General features: G+C 47.1%; 1 protein-coding gene across 1 annotated transcript in view; it reads left to right on the top strand.

Moving 5' to 3' along the window:
* Positions 1-14,168, top strand: part of ITFG1 (integrin alpha FG-GAP repeat containing 1) — a 122,302-nt gene that overhangs the window by 49,040 nt on the left and 59,094 nt on the right. The window contains exon 8 of the mRNA XM_066243157.1: positions 557-638. Coding sequence (XP_066099254.1) covers positions 557-638 — 82 coding nt within the window. The remainder of the gene's footprint in view (positions 1-556; positions 639-14,168) is intronic.

Genomic DNA, 14,168 nt, shown 5'->3' with positions numbered 1-14,168 from the left:
ATTTTTAAAAGATGACCAGATTCCCTCTAATACATCCGTCTAAGACTCACTCTTGACGCTTGTCTCGGTCACGTGATACATTTATCCATCCCACCCTAAAGGCCGGTCCGTGAAAATATTTTCTGACATTAAACTGGTCCGTGGCCCAAAAAAGATTGGGAACCACTGCTTTAGATCATATCTCCCAACTGAATGTCAGCCCTTTGAAGGTAGGAGCTATTTTATAAAGTTCTGAAAACTTCCAAAACCTTCTGTGGTACGAGAAGAGGGCAACGGTACATCTGAAATTACGTGCTGATTCAGGAAAGGACGCCGTGCCGGCTTACAGCGGGGAGAGCGGTCCGGGTGCGCCTTCCCTCAGCTCCGAGCGCTTCCTGTCGTGTGTGGTAACCGGGGAACCGGTGTGTGGTAACCGGGGAACCGGAGATTGGGTGGTTTTTGTGCAGTACAACAAAAGCCTAAAATCGTTTATTTCCTGCTTTAGTTAAAATGCTCTATTTCACACTTGACGATATGAATTGTGATGGTCTAATGCAGAATGTTCTGCCTTTAACAGGAAGGAGACTTCTCTATCAGAACTGTCTTTGAGAAACCTCAGAATACGTTGGTGGTTGGACAGTCGGCATTTGCAGACTTCGGTAAGATTGTTCTCACCTTTCAGATTCTCCCCCTCTCTGTAACCTAATCACATTAATTCCCCAAACCAGAAAATTACTTCGCTGTCTTTGGAACTATTACAGATTTTAAAGGTGGCTCTTTGGGTTTATGGTGCATGGAACGTGGTCTGTTCCCTAACAGAGTAAGGAGCAGTTACAACCTGGCTGTTTACATTATAGGGTGAACCCAAGGGGTGCCTAGTTTAGGAAAGTCTTCTTGAATATCCAAGTTACGGAACAAGAATAATTGAAGGAGTTAACCTGATCTCTGGAGACCTGAATACTAAAAACCATTTGTGTTTACATATTACTGCCAAAGAAGAGCAGCAGCTATTATGAATTGGCTGCAAGAGGACATATGGCTCTCTGTTCTCCATGAATTCTAGACTCTAAATCCGGTTCACATTGGTCAGGAACTTCCAAAACATATGGCTCTTTCATGAGTTTTCAGGGTCATCATTAGAAGGATTTTGGTCCAAGGTGGGCAGGTGGTCTAGATCAGTGGTCCCCAACCTATTTTGCGCCACGGACCAGTTTAATGTCAAAATATTTTCACGGCCCAGCCTTTAGGGTGGGATGGATAAATGTATCACGTGACCGAGACAAGCGTCAAGAGTGAGTCTTAGACAGATGTAACAGAGGGAATCTGGTCATTTTTTTAAAATAAAACATCGTTCAGACTTAAATATAAATAAAACGGAAATAATGTAAGTTACTTATTCTTTCTCTGCGGACCGGTACCAAATGGCCCACGGACCGGTATCGGTCTGCAGCCCGGGAGTTGGGGGCCACTGGTCTAGATGAATGTCACGCAGGTGACACGTCAGCACATCCAGAGGCCTCCGCTTCTCCTCTGTGAAATGAGGTGACGACCCTGTCCGCCTCCCGAGGCTGTTGTGAGGCAGCCCAGTGCCGGGCACGTAGTGAGGGCACAGGACATCCTGTCTGGTGTGAGTCTTTCCATTGGACTCACCTGGCGTCGCTGCTGCTGCTCTTTCCCGAGGTGACTGAGTCGGCTCACCGTGCAGGCCACGGGGTGCGCCCACACAGCACCAGCGGGCGGCGGGGCAGCTTAGTGGACGGGAATGGCAGCGTGAGTCTCCACATGGCGCTTTAATGTCGCTTTATTACATGGAATATTACTTTGTTCTTGAGCAGATTTCTAGTGCCTGATTTACAGCCTTGAGTGCAAATAGACAAGTGACAGAATACGTGCAATTATTTGCTGATTGACCTGATTGGCTGGATTAATGACCTCCCTTTGCAAGCCTCTCTCTAGGGCAGAACGCATGTGGGCATTGTGTGGTTCTCAGGGGCTCACAGCTCTCTCTCAGTTCTGGTTAAGAGCCTCCAAATTAAAGTCGTTTGTCTTGTGAATGTGTATTTTGTATGAATAAGTGCCTTTGCTTTTAGCAAAATTATTAGTAGTTTTACTTTAAATTTATGAAAAATTTTCCCTAACTATAAACATACATATTTACATGTTTGATATTTTTTAAATATGCAAGATGTAAGATAAAGTCAATTAAGAAACAACTGTATGTCTACCCTATTTTTAATGATTTTAACCAGTATATGAGTAAAATTTTTTAATGTATCAGTTAACTTTAAATAAATTTCCCACCTGTCTATTTAAAAGTCCATGTATTCTTAGCTGGGTTTTATTTTTAAAAGAATAAAATAGACTGCTAATGAGTCCAAAAAAGCAGATGGCATTGAATAAGTTTATGAATATTAATATATACAAAATACCCATTTTCCTATACATTTGAATAAGTCTGTGAGCTGCATCCTGGCTTCATCTTCCACCCCTCCCACTGCCTTTGACCCAAGTCAGGGGAAGTGCCTGACAGCCGAGAAGTCCACGTGATTTCAGGCGTGGCCATTCACTTGGTTAAGAAAAGCACACGCTTGAATAAATGATGTAGCTCGCAGGAAGACTCCTGTCCCAAACAGGATTGCTTGAATGGCTCCCTGCTCACTTAGGTTGTCTAGGAACAGAAGTTTTTTACAGCTATGATGGTGTTTTTAGCTCCTGGCAAAATGTTAAAAGATATTTTTTAAGTCTACTTTCAAATTATGCTCTTCTGGGACATCCAAAGTGAGGTGGGTAGGGTGGTTTGAAATCAGATTGGGAGCCTTTAGAAAATAAAGGAAATAGCAGTCACGTGCTGCCTAGCGGCCGGGGTACATTCTGTGACATGCATTGTTAGGTGATTTTGTCTCTGTGCAAACACCACACCTGGGCTATGTGGTACAGCCTAGAGCCGCAACGCCACAAACTCGCACAGTGTTACCTGAACACGGGGGCAGTTGGTCCATGATACTGAGTGTTTATGTACCTAAACAAACCTTAAACACAGTACAAAAGGTGAAGCAATACTTTCCCAGACATCAGCTAACCAAAACTCCACGGAATGTTGCAGAGCCAATAACCATAATGGCAACAGAGATTCTGTCAGGGCAGCAGAGCAAACAATGTGTTGTACAATGTAAGCATCTTTCTTAAAAACAGATTAGAGGCCCTGGCCGGTTTGCTCAGTGGTAGAGCGTTGGCCTGGCATGCAGGAGTCCCAGGTTCGATTCCCAGCCAGGGCACACAGGAGAAGCGCCCATCTGCTTCTCCACCCCTCCCCCTCTCCTTCCTCTCTGTCTCTCTCTTCCCCTCCCGCAGCCAAGGCTCCATTGGAGCAAAGTTGGCCCGGGTGCTGAGGATGGCTCTGTGGCCTCTGCCTCAGGTGCTAGAATGGCTCTGATTGCAACAGAGCAACACCCCAGATGGGCAGAGCATCGCCCCCTGGTGGGTATGCCAGGTGGATCCTGGTCAGGCACATGTAGGAGTCTGACTGCCTCCCTGTTTCCAACTTCAGAAAAATACAAAAAAAAACACAAAACCCAGACTAGAAAGAAATATATCAAAATGGTAATGGTGGTTGTGTTCAAGTATGATAATTGGTTATTTTATCTCTTGGTTTCCAGATTTTCTGTTATGTGGTTAGATTAATTTAAATACTAATTTAATAATGAAAAATTAAGTTATAAAAGAGTAATAGTGAACAATGGCAAGAAAGAAACCCATTATGCATTTAAAGTATGGTTAGGCTTTTCTTGGTCCTTCTCATTTTTACCATTGATCCGACCTCTGAGCTCCGTGACCGGCTCCTCTCCAGAAAGTCATACCCTTGCACACTATCTTTAACTCCAGCAAGTAAAATATAAAACTTAGACCTCTGTTCTGGCTTAAATACAGAATGAATACTATATAAGAAAGCCAAGATTTTTAAGGGAAGGTCCTTGTCTTTAAGAAATGTACACTAGTTAGAAAGACAAAAGAGAAATATGTAAACAATATAAGACTAAAGAAACAAACAGCTGCTACCATACAGGAGACACCAGCCTCCATTTCCTTGTTGTATGTGAAATTAATGCCATAAACAAGGTACCATTAAAGTCTTGTGGTGGAGCCTGGCCAGGCGGTGGTGCAGTGGGTAGAGCGTAGAACTAGAACATAGAGGACCTAGGTTTGAAACCCTGAGGTTGCCGGCGTGAGTACGGGCTCATCTCGCCTGAGCGTGGGATCATAGACAAGACCCCATGGTCTCTGGCTTGAGCCCAAGGTCGCTGGCTTAAGCCCAAGGTCGCTGGCATGAGCAAAGGGTCACTTGGTCTGCTGGAGCCCTCCAGTCAAGGTACATATGAGAAAGCAATCAATGAACAACTAAGGTGCCACAGCGAAGAATTGGCTCATCTCTCTCCCTTCCTATCTGTCCCTATCTGTCCCTCTCTCTGACACTCTCTCTCTGTCTCTGTCCAAAAAAAATTACAAAGTCTTGTGGTGGATACAGGTCACTCCTGGCTGATAAAGAGTAGGACTCACAAAAGGGCTGGACTGCAGAGCGACTGAGGTTTGACTAAAACGTGGAGTTATAAAAACAGGGTATGGTGAGTGAGTCGTGAACGAACCAGTTTGTCTTGAATAGAGTTTCGGTAAAAATGTGGAAACATAAAAAATGGTCTGTGAACACAAATGAATAACAGATGAACAAATGCTAATTTTATTCAGTGAAGAGAGAGGGAAATAGTAGAACAATTTTGAACAGTCTTTGTTAATGTCTTGTTAAATTAACTTCAGAAAGTCAAGTTGAACAGAATCTTCTGGTCTGGTGGGTTTTGCGGAAAGGAATGCTTCTGGAATAGGAGTTCAGGGGAAGATCGTTAGCATCTCTGAGACACCTGAGATGTTTATATCAAAAGAGAGGCAGATTTAAACAGCTTTAAAATGCTGGATTTTGTCGGGATGGAAACCAGTCAGGAGGCAGGGTGAGAACATGAGCTAACCTTAATAATAAGTGGGGGACAGGCATGGGAAACTTCGTAAAGGGTCAGTAAACTTAGTGCTTGGTTTGACACCAGAGAGTAAACAACTTGCCTCTGCATGACTAAAAGAATCATTCTTTTCTTGGCCATTCTTCATAGTGATAGGTCAATCGGGAGAGAAACTGGTTTGAATGTTAAGATATTTTAGTGTCATCGCATTAATAACACCAGTAAGACAAAGCTGGAACATTTATGGCACCTAAGGTCCAGAATAAAGCCAAAGCAAGCTTGAAAATCCACTGAGAGTGAAGAGGTCAGCCCTCGAGCCCTCCACGAGAGAGGGTGGGGTGGGGGGTGGGGGGGTAAGGAGTGCTGAGAGTGAAGAGGTCAGCCCTCGAGCCCTCCACGAGAGAGGGTGGGGTGGGGGGTGGGGGGAGGAGTGCTGAGAGTGAAGAGGTCAGCCCTCGAGCCCTCCACGAGAGAGGGTGGGGTGGGGGGGTAAGGAGTGCTGAGAGTGAAGAGGTCAGCCCTCGAGCCCTCCAGGAGAGAGGGTGGGGTGGGGGGTGGGGGGGTAAGGAGTGCTGAGAGTGAAGAGGTCAGCCCTCGAGCCCTCCAGGAGAGAGGGTGGGTGGGGTGGGGGGGGAAGGAGTGCTGAGAGTGAAGAGGTCAGTCCTCGAGCCCTCCAGGAGAGAGGGTGGGTGGGGTGGGGGGGGAAGGAGTGCTGAGAGTGAAGAGGTCAGCCCTCGAGCCCTCCAGGAGAGAGGGTGGGTGGGGTGGGGGGGGAAGGAGTGCTGAGAGTAAAGAGGTCAGCCCTCGAGCCCTCCAGGAGAGAGGGTGGGTGGGGTGGGGGGGGAAGGAGTGCTGAGAGTGAAGAGGTCAGCCCTCGAACCCTCCAGGAGAGAGGGTGGGTGGGGAGGGCTGGGGTGGGGGGAGGAGTGCTGAGAGTGAAGAGGTCAGCACCTCGAGCCCTTCAGGAGAGAGGGTGGGTAGGGAGAGCCGGGGTGGGGGGGAGGAGTGCTGAGAGTGAAGAGGGTCAGCACCTGGAGCCCTCCAGGAGAGAGGGTGGGTGGGGAGGGCCGCGGTAGGGGGGAGGAAGGAGTGCTGAGAGTGAAGAGGTCAGTGCCTCGAGCCCTCCAGGAGAGAGGGTGGGTGGGGAGGGCCGTGGTGGGGGGAGGAGTGCTGAGAGTGAAGAGGTCAGCCCTCGAGCCCTCCAGGAGAGAGGGTGGGTAGGGAGGGGAGGGGGGGGAGTGCTGAGAGTGAAGAGGTCATGTACCTCAAGCCCTCCAGGAGAGAGGGTGGGTGGGGAGGGAGGGAGGGGGAGGAGTGCTGAAAGGCACTCAGAAGCCATTGGCCAGCAAAATGGAATGCGTGAGGATGACCAAGAGAAGCCTTCATTTGTACAGGTTAGCAGTGTGCTAGGAGCCCAGAAGGTACCCTTTACAGAGAGCTGTGTGGCAGTCCCCAAGCCGAGGCCTGGTGGCTGCTGCTGGTTTGCTGGTTAGCGTCGGGCGGGGTTCCATTTCTGAACACTGTAAATGGAACTGGCTGCCTCCTGCCGTGAGCCCCTCACCAGCTAAGCAGTCATGGAGGACACAGGTTTTGTGTGTTACCCTGCTGTGTATTCCCCTTTCAGACTCTGTTGAGCCTCTTTCTAGATAGGCTCAGAATACCAAGTTCTAGAGTTTCTACAAATTAGGTGATATCTCTTTAATACATTACATAGGACAAAAATGCCCAGAAAAATAAAGTGTACTTTTTTTTTTTTTTTTTTTTTTAATTTTTCTGAAGCTGGAAACAGGGAGAGACAGTCAGACAGACTCCCGCATGCGCCCGACCGGGATCCACCCGGCACGCCCACCAGGGGGCGACGCTCTGCCCACCAGGGGGCGATGCTCTACCCATCCTGGGCGTCGCCATGTTGCGACCCTCCTGGGTGTCGCCATATTGCGACCAGAGCCACTCTAGCGCCTGGGGCAGAGGCCACAGAGCCATCCCCAGCGCCCGGGCCATCTTTTGCTCCAATGGAGCCTTGGCTGTGGGAGGGGAAGAGAGAGACAGAGAGGAAGGCACGGCGGAGGGGTGGAGAAGCAAATGGGCGCTTCTCCTATGTGCCCTGGCCGGGAATCGAACCCGGGTCCTCCGCACGCTAGGCCGACGCTCTACCGCTGAGCCAACCGGCCAGGGCAAAGTGTACTTTTTTTTATCAAAGAAAAAAATTACAGACAACCAGGCATAAACGTGTTAATTTTGTATCTAATGCCGGATGTACTGGAAATTAATAAAAAGCTACAGAGCCGAAGAGAAAACCAGAACCTTAGCAGAATGTCAGCATTTTCTTTCGATTAGATCCTGCTGCAGATTTCATAATATATAAGTGTGTCTGTCTGACTCTGATGCAAACTCTTGTATGTCCAATCATCCTAAGGAGACCACCCTATTCTTCAAGCGTGAGGCCAGGGAATCGTCGGTCAGTCTCCTGAGTAACCCTCTAAGAAATAAAGGAGCTAAGGAAAGTAGAAAGTGTTGTCATTCGTGAACATTATGAGCATGTTGGAGAATACTGAACCCTTGAAGACAGTGTCCTGGATGGTGGAGACCGAAGCTTGCTCAGCTGGCTTTCATTCTGGTTGTATTCGGGAGCGCCAGGGAGACTTGCTAAGAGGCTAGGCAGTTAACCAGGCAGAGGCCGTGATGGCTCGGGCCAGCGCAGTCACTGGGATGGGGAGGAGGAGTACTCGGGGCATATTAGAGACGGGGTTGCCAGGACCTGCTGGGGAACTGGAGGTTGGAGGGAAGAGAGGAAGGAGAAAGGATGACTTCTCGATTTGGGGCTTGAACAGCTGTGTGGGCGGTGACACCGTCCATTCAGACAGGAAGGGCGTAGGCAGAGAAGCTTTGCAGTTCTGTTCATGGTTCTGTTCCGGGCGTGTTAGGTTTGAGATGTCCATTAAAGACTAAAACAAAGTACAAGTGGGAAGTACAAGCCCTGGAGAGACACAGAGTGAGATGTCAGTGTAGCCCTGTGTGAGTGTCTTAGAAGCAGGGTAATAAATGAGGGGGTACCTGGCCAGGAGTAGCCCACCTTCCGAACACTGTAAATGGAACTGTATTCCAGCGCACTGGCCTCTTTGGTGTTCGTCCAGCAGGCCAGCACCACCCCTGACCTCCTTCCCTCTCATTTTTCTCCATAGCATTTAACACTGCCTGACATACTGTCCATTTGACTCGTGCTCTCCCTGGACTAGACCCCGTCGCCATGTTTTATTCATTGCTGCATCTCACGCCTGGAGCGCTGGCAGCCACATTGTAAATACTCCATGAGCTATTTTGAATGAATAACTTAATTAAGTGGAAAACTTTCTATTTGATGTAACTCATCAGTTTTGAAGACTTGAGCCCAGATTTATTATTAGAACACGTCTTAAGTATCTTTAACCATAAGTCTAAACCAGAATTTCTGAGTGTCATTCACATGATAAGGACTGATCTAACATTAATTTTGTTCATTTTGATTTAAGTGATTGAACTAAAAATTGTTCTGAATCTCTAAAACAGATGGGGGCTGATTTAGTAGGAGACCGCCTGGGTCCTTATAAATGGTCATTCTTGTCCTCCTATTACCTTTTCCGGAATTCTGACAACATGCACTATCTGTAGTATTCATGTTATTTGACAATTAAACAGACCACTGTATTTGCACAGTTTCTTACTACCCTTTTGGATGTTTCTAGTGACAGTTTTGTTCTGTCAGTGCAGCCAGCTTAAACAGTTCCAGCTCACAGCTGCTGGACCCTTGTCTCCCTCAGCCAGCCACGCCCGGGCCCACTGAAGAAAGGCAACACTGGTATAAACTGTTGGTGAAACTGAGGTGTGTTCTGTGTGCACAGTGCCATGTGGCACGTAAAGTGATGAGACAGTCTTCGAGTGTCCTAGTGTGAGCCCAGCCCGCCCATGTCCCCTTCATTCCGGGTCACTGCAGTGGGCACAGGGCGGTGGTACCAGAGCAAAGCGATCGGTCTCGGAGGTTCTGCTCACAGAGGCCGGGGTGATTCTGATGAATACTTAGAATGCTTTCTGAATGGAAATGTTAATTCTTATACAGATTTTAAAATCGCTGTGTTGGAGTCCTGATTTTATACATCCTCGACATTTCAAGCAGACCGGCAGTATCTGTTTCTTTTAAGGTGTACAAATATTGGGAAAACTGGGGGCCAAGGTCCTGGAGCCTCGAGGTCCAGGACGGTGTAGGATAGAGTCCTGCCTTGCTCGGTGAGACAGTTTGTTGGTGTTGGTTTTGGTTTTGGTTTTGGTAAAGGTATCTCTGACATATGTCCTCAAGACTACAATTATTTTAATTTTTTAATGATGCATGGCATTATGAAATGCCATGAATATATATGAATATTATATTTAAAGTACTTAAAGTCTGATATCTGGGCTTCCTCCAGGATGGTTTCTGTCCATTGATCGTATTCCTTTGACTGGGCTACCCTTTCCTGTCTCTTTGTATGCCTTGAGATTTTTGTTGTAAACATTTGAATATTACAATGTGGTTATGCTGGAGATCAGACTCTCACCCTTCCCCCGGGCTCAGGGCTGTGGTAGTCCCTTTGTTGGGGCACTTTGCCAGGCTGTTTTCACAAAGACTTGTCACGTACAGCCTCTGAAGCCTCCTGTTCCTTCAGCTCATGCTCCACGAATGTTTGACAGATTCCCTTGAATAGCAGTGGCTGAGAAAAAGAAAAGCAGAGAAGAAAGGAAAACTCCCTTCTCCTGGTCTCTGCACGCTGGCTCTGTGCAGGAACACGCCTCAGAACTTAGCTGCCCCCTGCTGAGGCTTGAGAGCAGCCCAGGGTGAACACTCGGGTCTTCTCGGGTCCTCAAGCATGTGTGTGTCTTGGCCGGGGCACACGTGGCTTTTTAACTTCACCCCCCACCTGTACCCATACACAGGTGCCCTTAAATGTCCTGGTTGCCCCAGGTTCTCCTCCGTCTTTCCTTCCCACGCTTTACAGGCAGCCAGTGGTATGTCTCTTCTTCAGAGAGAGACAGAGGGAGACAGGGACAGACAGGGAGGGAGAGAGATGAGAAGCATCAACTCCTAGTTGCGGCGCCTTAGTTGTTCATTGATTGCTTTCTCATATGTGCCTTGACCAGGGAGCTCCAGCCGAGCCAGTGACCCTTTGCTCAAGCCAGCAACCTTGGGCTCAAGCCAGTGACCATGGGGTCATGTCTATGATCCCATGCTCTAGCCAGTAACCCCTGCTGAAGCTGGTGAGCCCGCACTCAAACCGGCGACCTCAGGGTTTCGAAGCTGGGTCCTCAGTGCCCCAGGCTGATGCTCTATCCACTTTGCCACCCTCTGGTCAGGCTGTCTTGACCTTTTGCCCCAGGCATCTGTGGGCCTTGCAGTATTTTTGAGCAGTGCCCACTGCTTTTCTGGCCTGAGTCTCAGCCAAAAACAAACAAAAGGACAAGTACCTGGCATCTCTCCTTCGGGAGCCCCCAGACAGGGGAGAGCAAACAGAGACGGTAATTTGCAAATCCGTTCTGCTCTGTTGTCTCTGGCAGGAGCTCCCACTGGGGGGCTGTGGGGAGAGAGGGAGGAGGGAGGGAGGAAAAGAGAGAGAGAGAGAGAGACACACACACACACACACACACACACGCACGCACGCACACACGATCTGCTGCTGCCTCAGCAAGCCAGTGCTTCCAAGAGGGGTGGGGCCGGTGCAGAGACAGGCTGCATACAGCGTGGGGCCCGTGCAGAGACAGGCTGCATACAGCGTGGGGCCCGTGCAGAGACAGGCTGCATACAGCGTCGTGGGGCCTGTGCAGAGACAGGCTGCATACAGCGTGGGGCCCGTGCAGAGACAGGCTGCGGCGTGGCCCTGCCATTTCAACCTGGCTTTCTGTTTGTCTTTAAACTCAGCGCTTGCTGGGTTGCTGTCAGCCTTTGAGCATTTTCAGAGTTCCTACAAATTGGTTTCTGCTCGATTTTTTTTTCATTGTCTGGAGCTATTTAGTCTACCATTCTGCTGACGTCACTTGTTCTACTTTCTCTCTATAATTTTGCCTGTGTTAGAAATTGTATATATCATATATAAACGGAGTCATGTCCTGTTTCTGACTTGCGGTCAGCATTGTTTCTGAAGTCTGTTCATGTTGTAGGATGTATGAGTGCTGTGCTCCTTCTCGATGCTGAGTGACACTTCATTGTCTCGTGTCCCACAGCTTATTTTACTTATGTCACCCATTGACGAGCAGTTGAGGATGTTTCCAGTTTGGAGCCCTGAGGAACAATACGGCTGCGAACATAGGCTTAAAAGACTTGGTGCTGACATTCAGAATTTACCCAACTCTCCTCCAAAGTGGATGCACCTGTGGAAGGTGCTGCGGGTCCTGGGTGCCCTGCCTTCTTTGCAACATTTAGTATGGTCACTCTCTCTTATTACAGCCATTCTATTGGCTGTGTCTTGGATTCTTATGTTGCCTTCTGTCCTCATTTCCCTGTGACGACAGCAATGCTGAGCATCTTTTTGTGTTTATTTGACATTTGGACATTTTCTCCAATGAAATGTCTACTCTAGTTCTTTGTCCATTCTTTCCATTGTCTGTGTGTCTTATTATTAACTCACAGGACTTCTTTGTGTATTTGCTATGCAAATCTAGTATCAAATATATGATTTGCAAATCTTTTCTCCCAGCCTGTGGCTTGTCTTTTCAGTTTCCTTGTAGAATCTTTTGAAGAAGAAACACTTAAAGTTTTTACGAAGTCCAGTTCATCGGATTTTGCTTTTGTGGGTAGTGCTGCTAGCGGCATCTCTGAGGAATCTTTGCATAGCCCACGGGCAGAAGGGTTTTCTCCTGTGCTTTCTTCTCTAAGTTTTTTAGTGTTACTGCTTACATTTAGGTCTGTAATTCAGTTCAAGTTCATTTTAAATGAATTCTTAAAAAACTATATTTTTTCTCAACTCAGAATACTGTATTATTTAGATTGTTTTCTGGTCATACTACTTGTGTGTGGAGACAGTAATGCCATCAGATGGGCCCCATTTAAGAGATGATACTACTGTGGATCCCTGAGGACTTGCTAGAGCTCAGCGTCAGGAAGGGGCTGCAGCCACGTCTTGGTTGTTGGAGGTGAAGTTGCACAGACCCAAGTGTCAGCACTGCGCCCCAGCTGACAGTTCTCCACCCACAGAGATGGGTAATTTGCCTAGAAACAAGGCTTCAGGAAACGAATCATGGGGAAAAGTCTGAAATTACTTGCTCTAGGATTTTTTTAAGGGTTCACTGCCCCTAGATTCAAGCGTTTGTTTAATATAGAACAAAATGTAATTGTCTGTAACTATAACTCATCATGCCAGGAAATAACATCATTTATCAAGGAACTAAGAAAAAATATACTCCTGTGTTAAGGAGAGGGTCTTTGGATGAGACTAACAATCAGTGGATGTCATTGTACTTCGCAGAATGCGTGACCAGATGGAGTGGAACAGAACGGAAGGCTCTTTCACATACTAACACTGTTATTTCACAAGGCCCATGGTGGGCCAGTCTAGCAGTGTGGTGACTGCCATGTCTTAAATGTTGTGGGCATCTAAGTTAGTAAGACACTGTTTAATCTACAGTGAAGGCATGCAGCTGTGGATATCATAGTTTGTTGACTTTTGAAATCTAAATTTGAGACTTTGTGTTTTGCAAGGCTTAGTATTGCTTAGTAAATATCCAATGATGAATACATTTGTTTTTCTGTTTGAAGAACAAGAAAAAGAGGGCCAATCCTTTAAAACAACAAGGGGGAGGGCTCATGTCCCCTCTGCAGGGAGGGCTTACAGCAACGTTGTGTGGTCCTGACTGCAGCCGGGCAGCCCGTGCTGTGAATCCCAGCTCCTCCGTTTACTTCATGAACTTATAAAAACTACTTAACCATTTTATATTGTGGTTAATACAATGTTAATACATTTTGCTAGATGAGAAGTTCATTTTGAAATTCTGAATTTTCTCTTCCTAAAAACAATCTAGTCGAACTGTGATATTGTAATGATTTCTACATCACATTCAGCAAACTCCTGTACCAGTGATTTCTCTTGGTAATGATGCACGCTTCTGAAAGTATAAAGTGACATACGTTATATATCACTGTGGAAGTAGAAGGAAAATTGGGTTTTGGTAAGTTTTAATTTCAGTATATGTATTTCCAGCTTTTTTAATTAATGAACCACAAAAATGTGTCATTTCATACGTGAATACATTACTTGTCATATGTCTCACATGTCTTTTGACAGATGTGACCGGAAAGCTGTCATTTCTCCCCTTACTCTGCTTCTGTTTTAGCAGGAAATTCAGTTTTAGAAATCCTGTAGAGAAATCTTTTAGCTTTAGGTCCCACATGTTAAAATATAAAGAAACCCTTGAAATCTGCTGAGAACTTTCTACCACTAGTTAGCCGTGTGACTCGCAGTGTCTCTATCTTGTGCATGCTGTGGCCGGCCATGAGTATCAATTTTCCAGACGGTGGAAGGAGTCATTTTTACTTACTCCGTTTGATCTGTCATGACATGTTCCTCTCTGTAGTTCAGAAATCATTTGATTTATATTTATTATTGAACTTCGATTTCCGAGTTCCAGATCAAAATATTTAGCCATTCTACTTACAACTTTTTTTCCCTCCATCTAAGGAGTAACATTCGTCAAACCCTAAATTGCTGCTTTCATTTTTCAAGCAGAGCCATGTGAGTGTTTCCTGTGGCGGCGCGGCCAGCCCCCGGGGGGGGGGGGTGTCGAGGGCTGGAGAAAGGAGAAGCAGCTCGCTGTCCTCAGGGCGCGTGTTTGCCATCCCTCTGCCCACCCGCTCGGCCAGCACGCCTCTGTCCCGAGTGCCCGTGGCAGCGGGCTGTGACAGGGACATCTTCACGTAACCAGTCCTCACAGTGGCCCAGGGCAGCCTGATCATCCCGCAGATAAACAGGAATTAGTACAAGAGGTGTTGAGTTTCTTCTCTGAAGACCATGGCTCCTTCAGCAAGTGGTGTGGCACAATTATGTGCATCTGATCCTAAATGCGGTGGGGTCCTACCACATCTACGCTAAAGTGAATTCCAGGAGCATCCAAGACTCACTTGTAGAAGCAATGTCCCATGGTACTGTGAGTTAGAAAGGCCTTTACCAGTTATTAGAAAAGTTTAGAAGA

This window comes from Saccopteryx bilineata, chromosome 9 (assembly GCF_036850765.1).
Source record: "Saccopteryx bilineata isolate mSacBil1 chromosome 9, mSacBil1_pri_phased_curated, whole genome shotgun sequence".
Lineage (NCBI taxonomy): Eukaryota > Metazoa > Chordata > Mammalia > Chiroptera > Emballonuridae > Saccopteryx > Saccopteryx bilineata.
The sequence above is the reverse complement of the archived record's forward strand: the minus strand, read 5'-3'. Positions and strand labels throughout refer to the sequence as shown.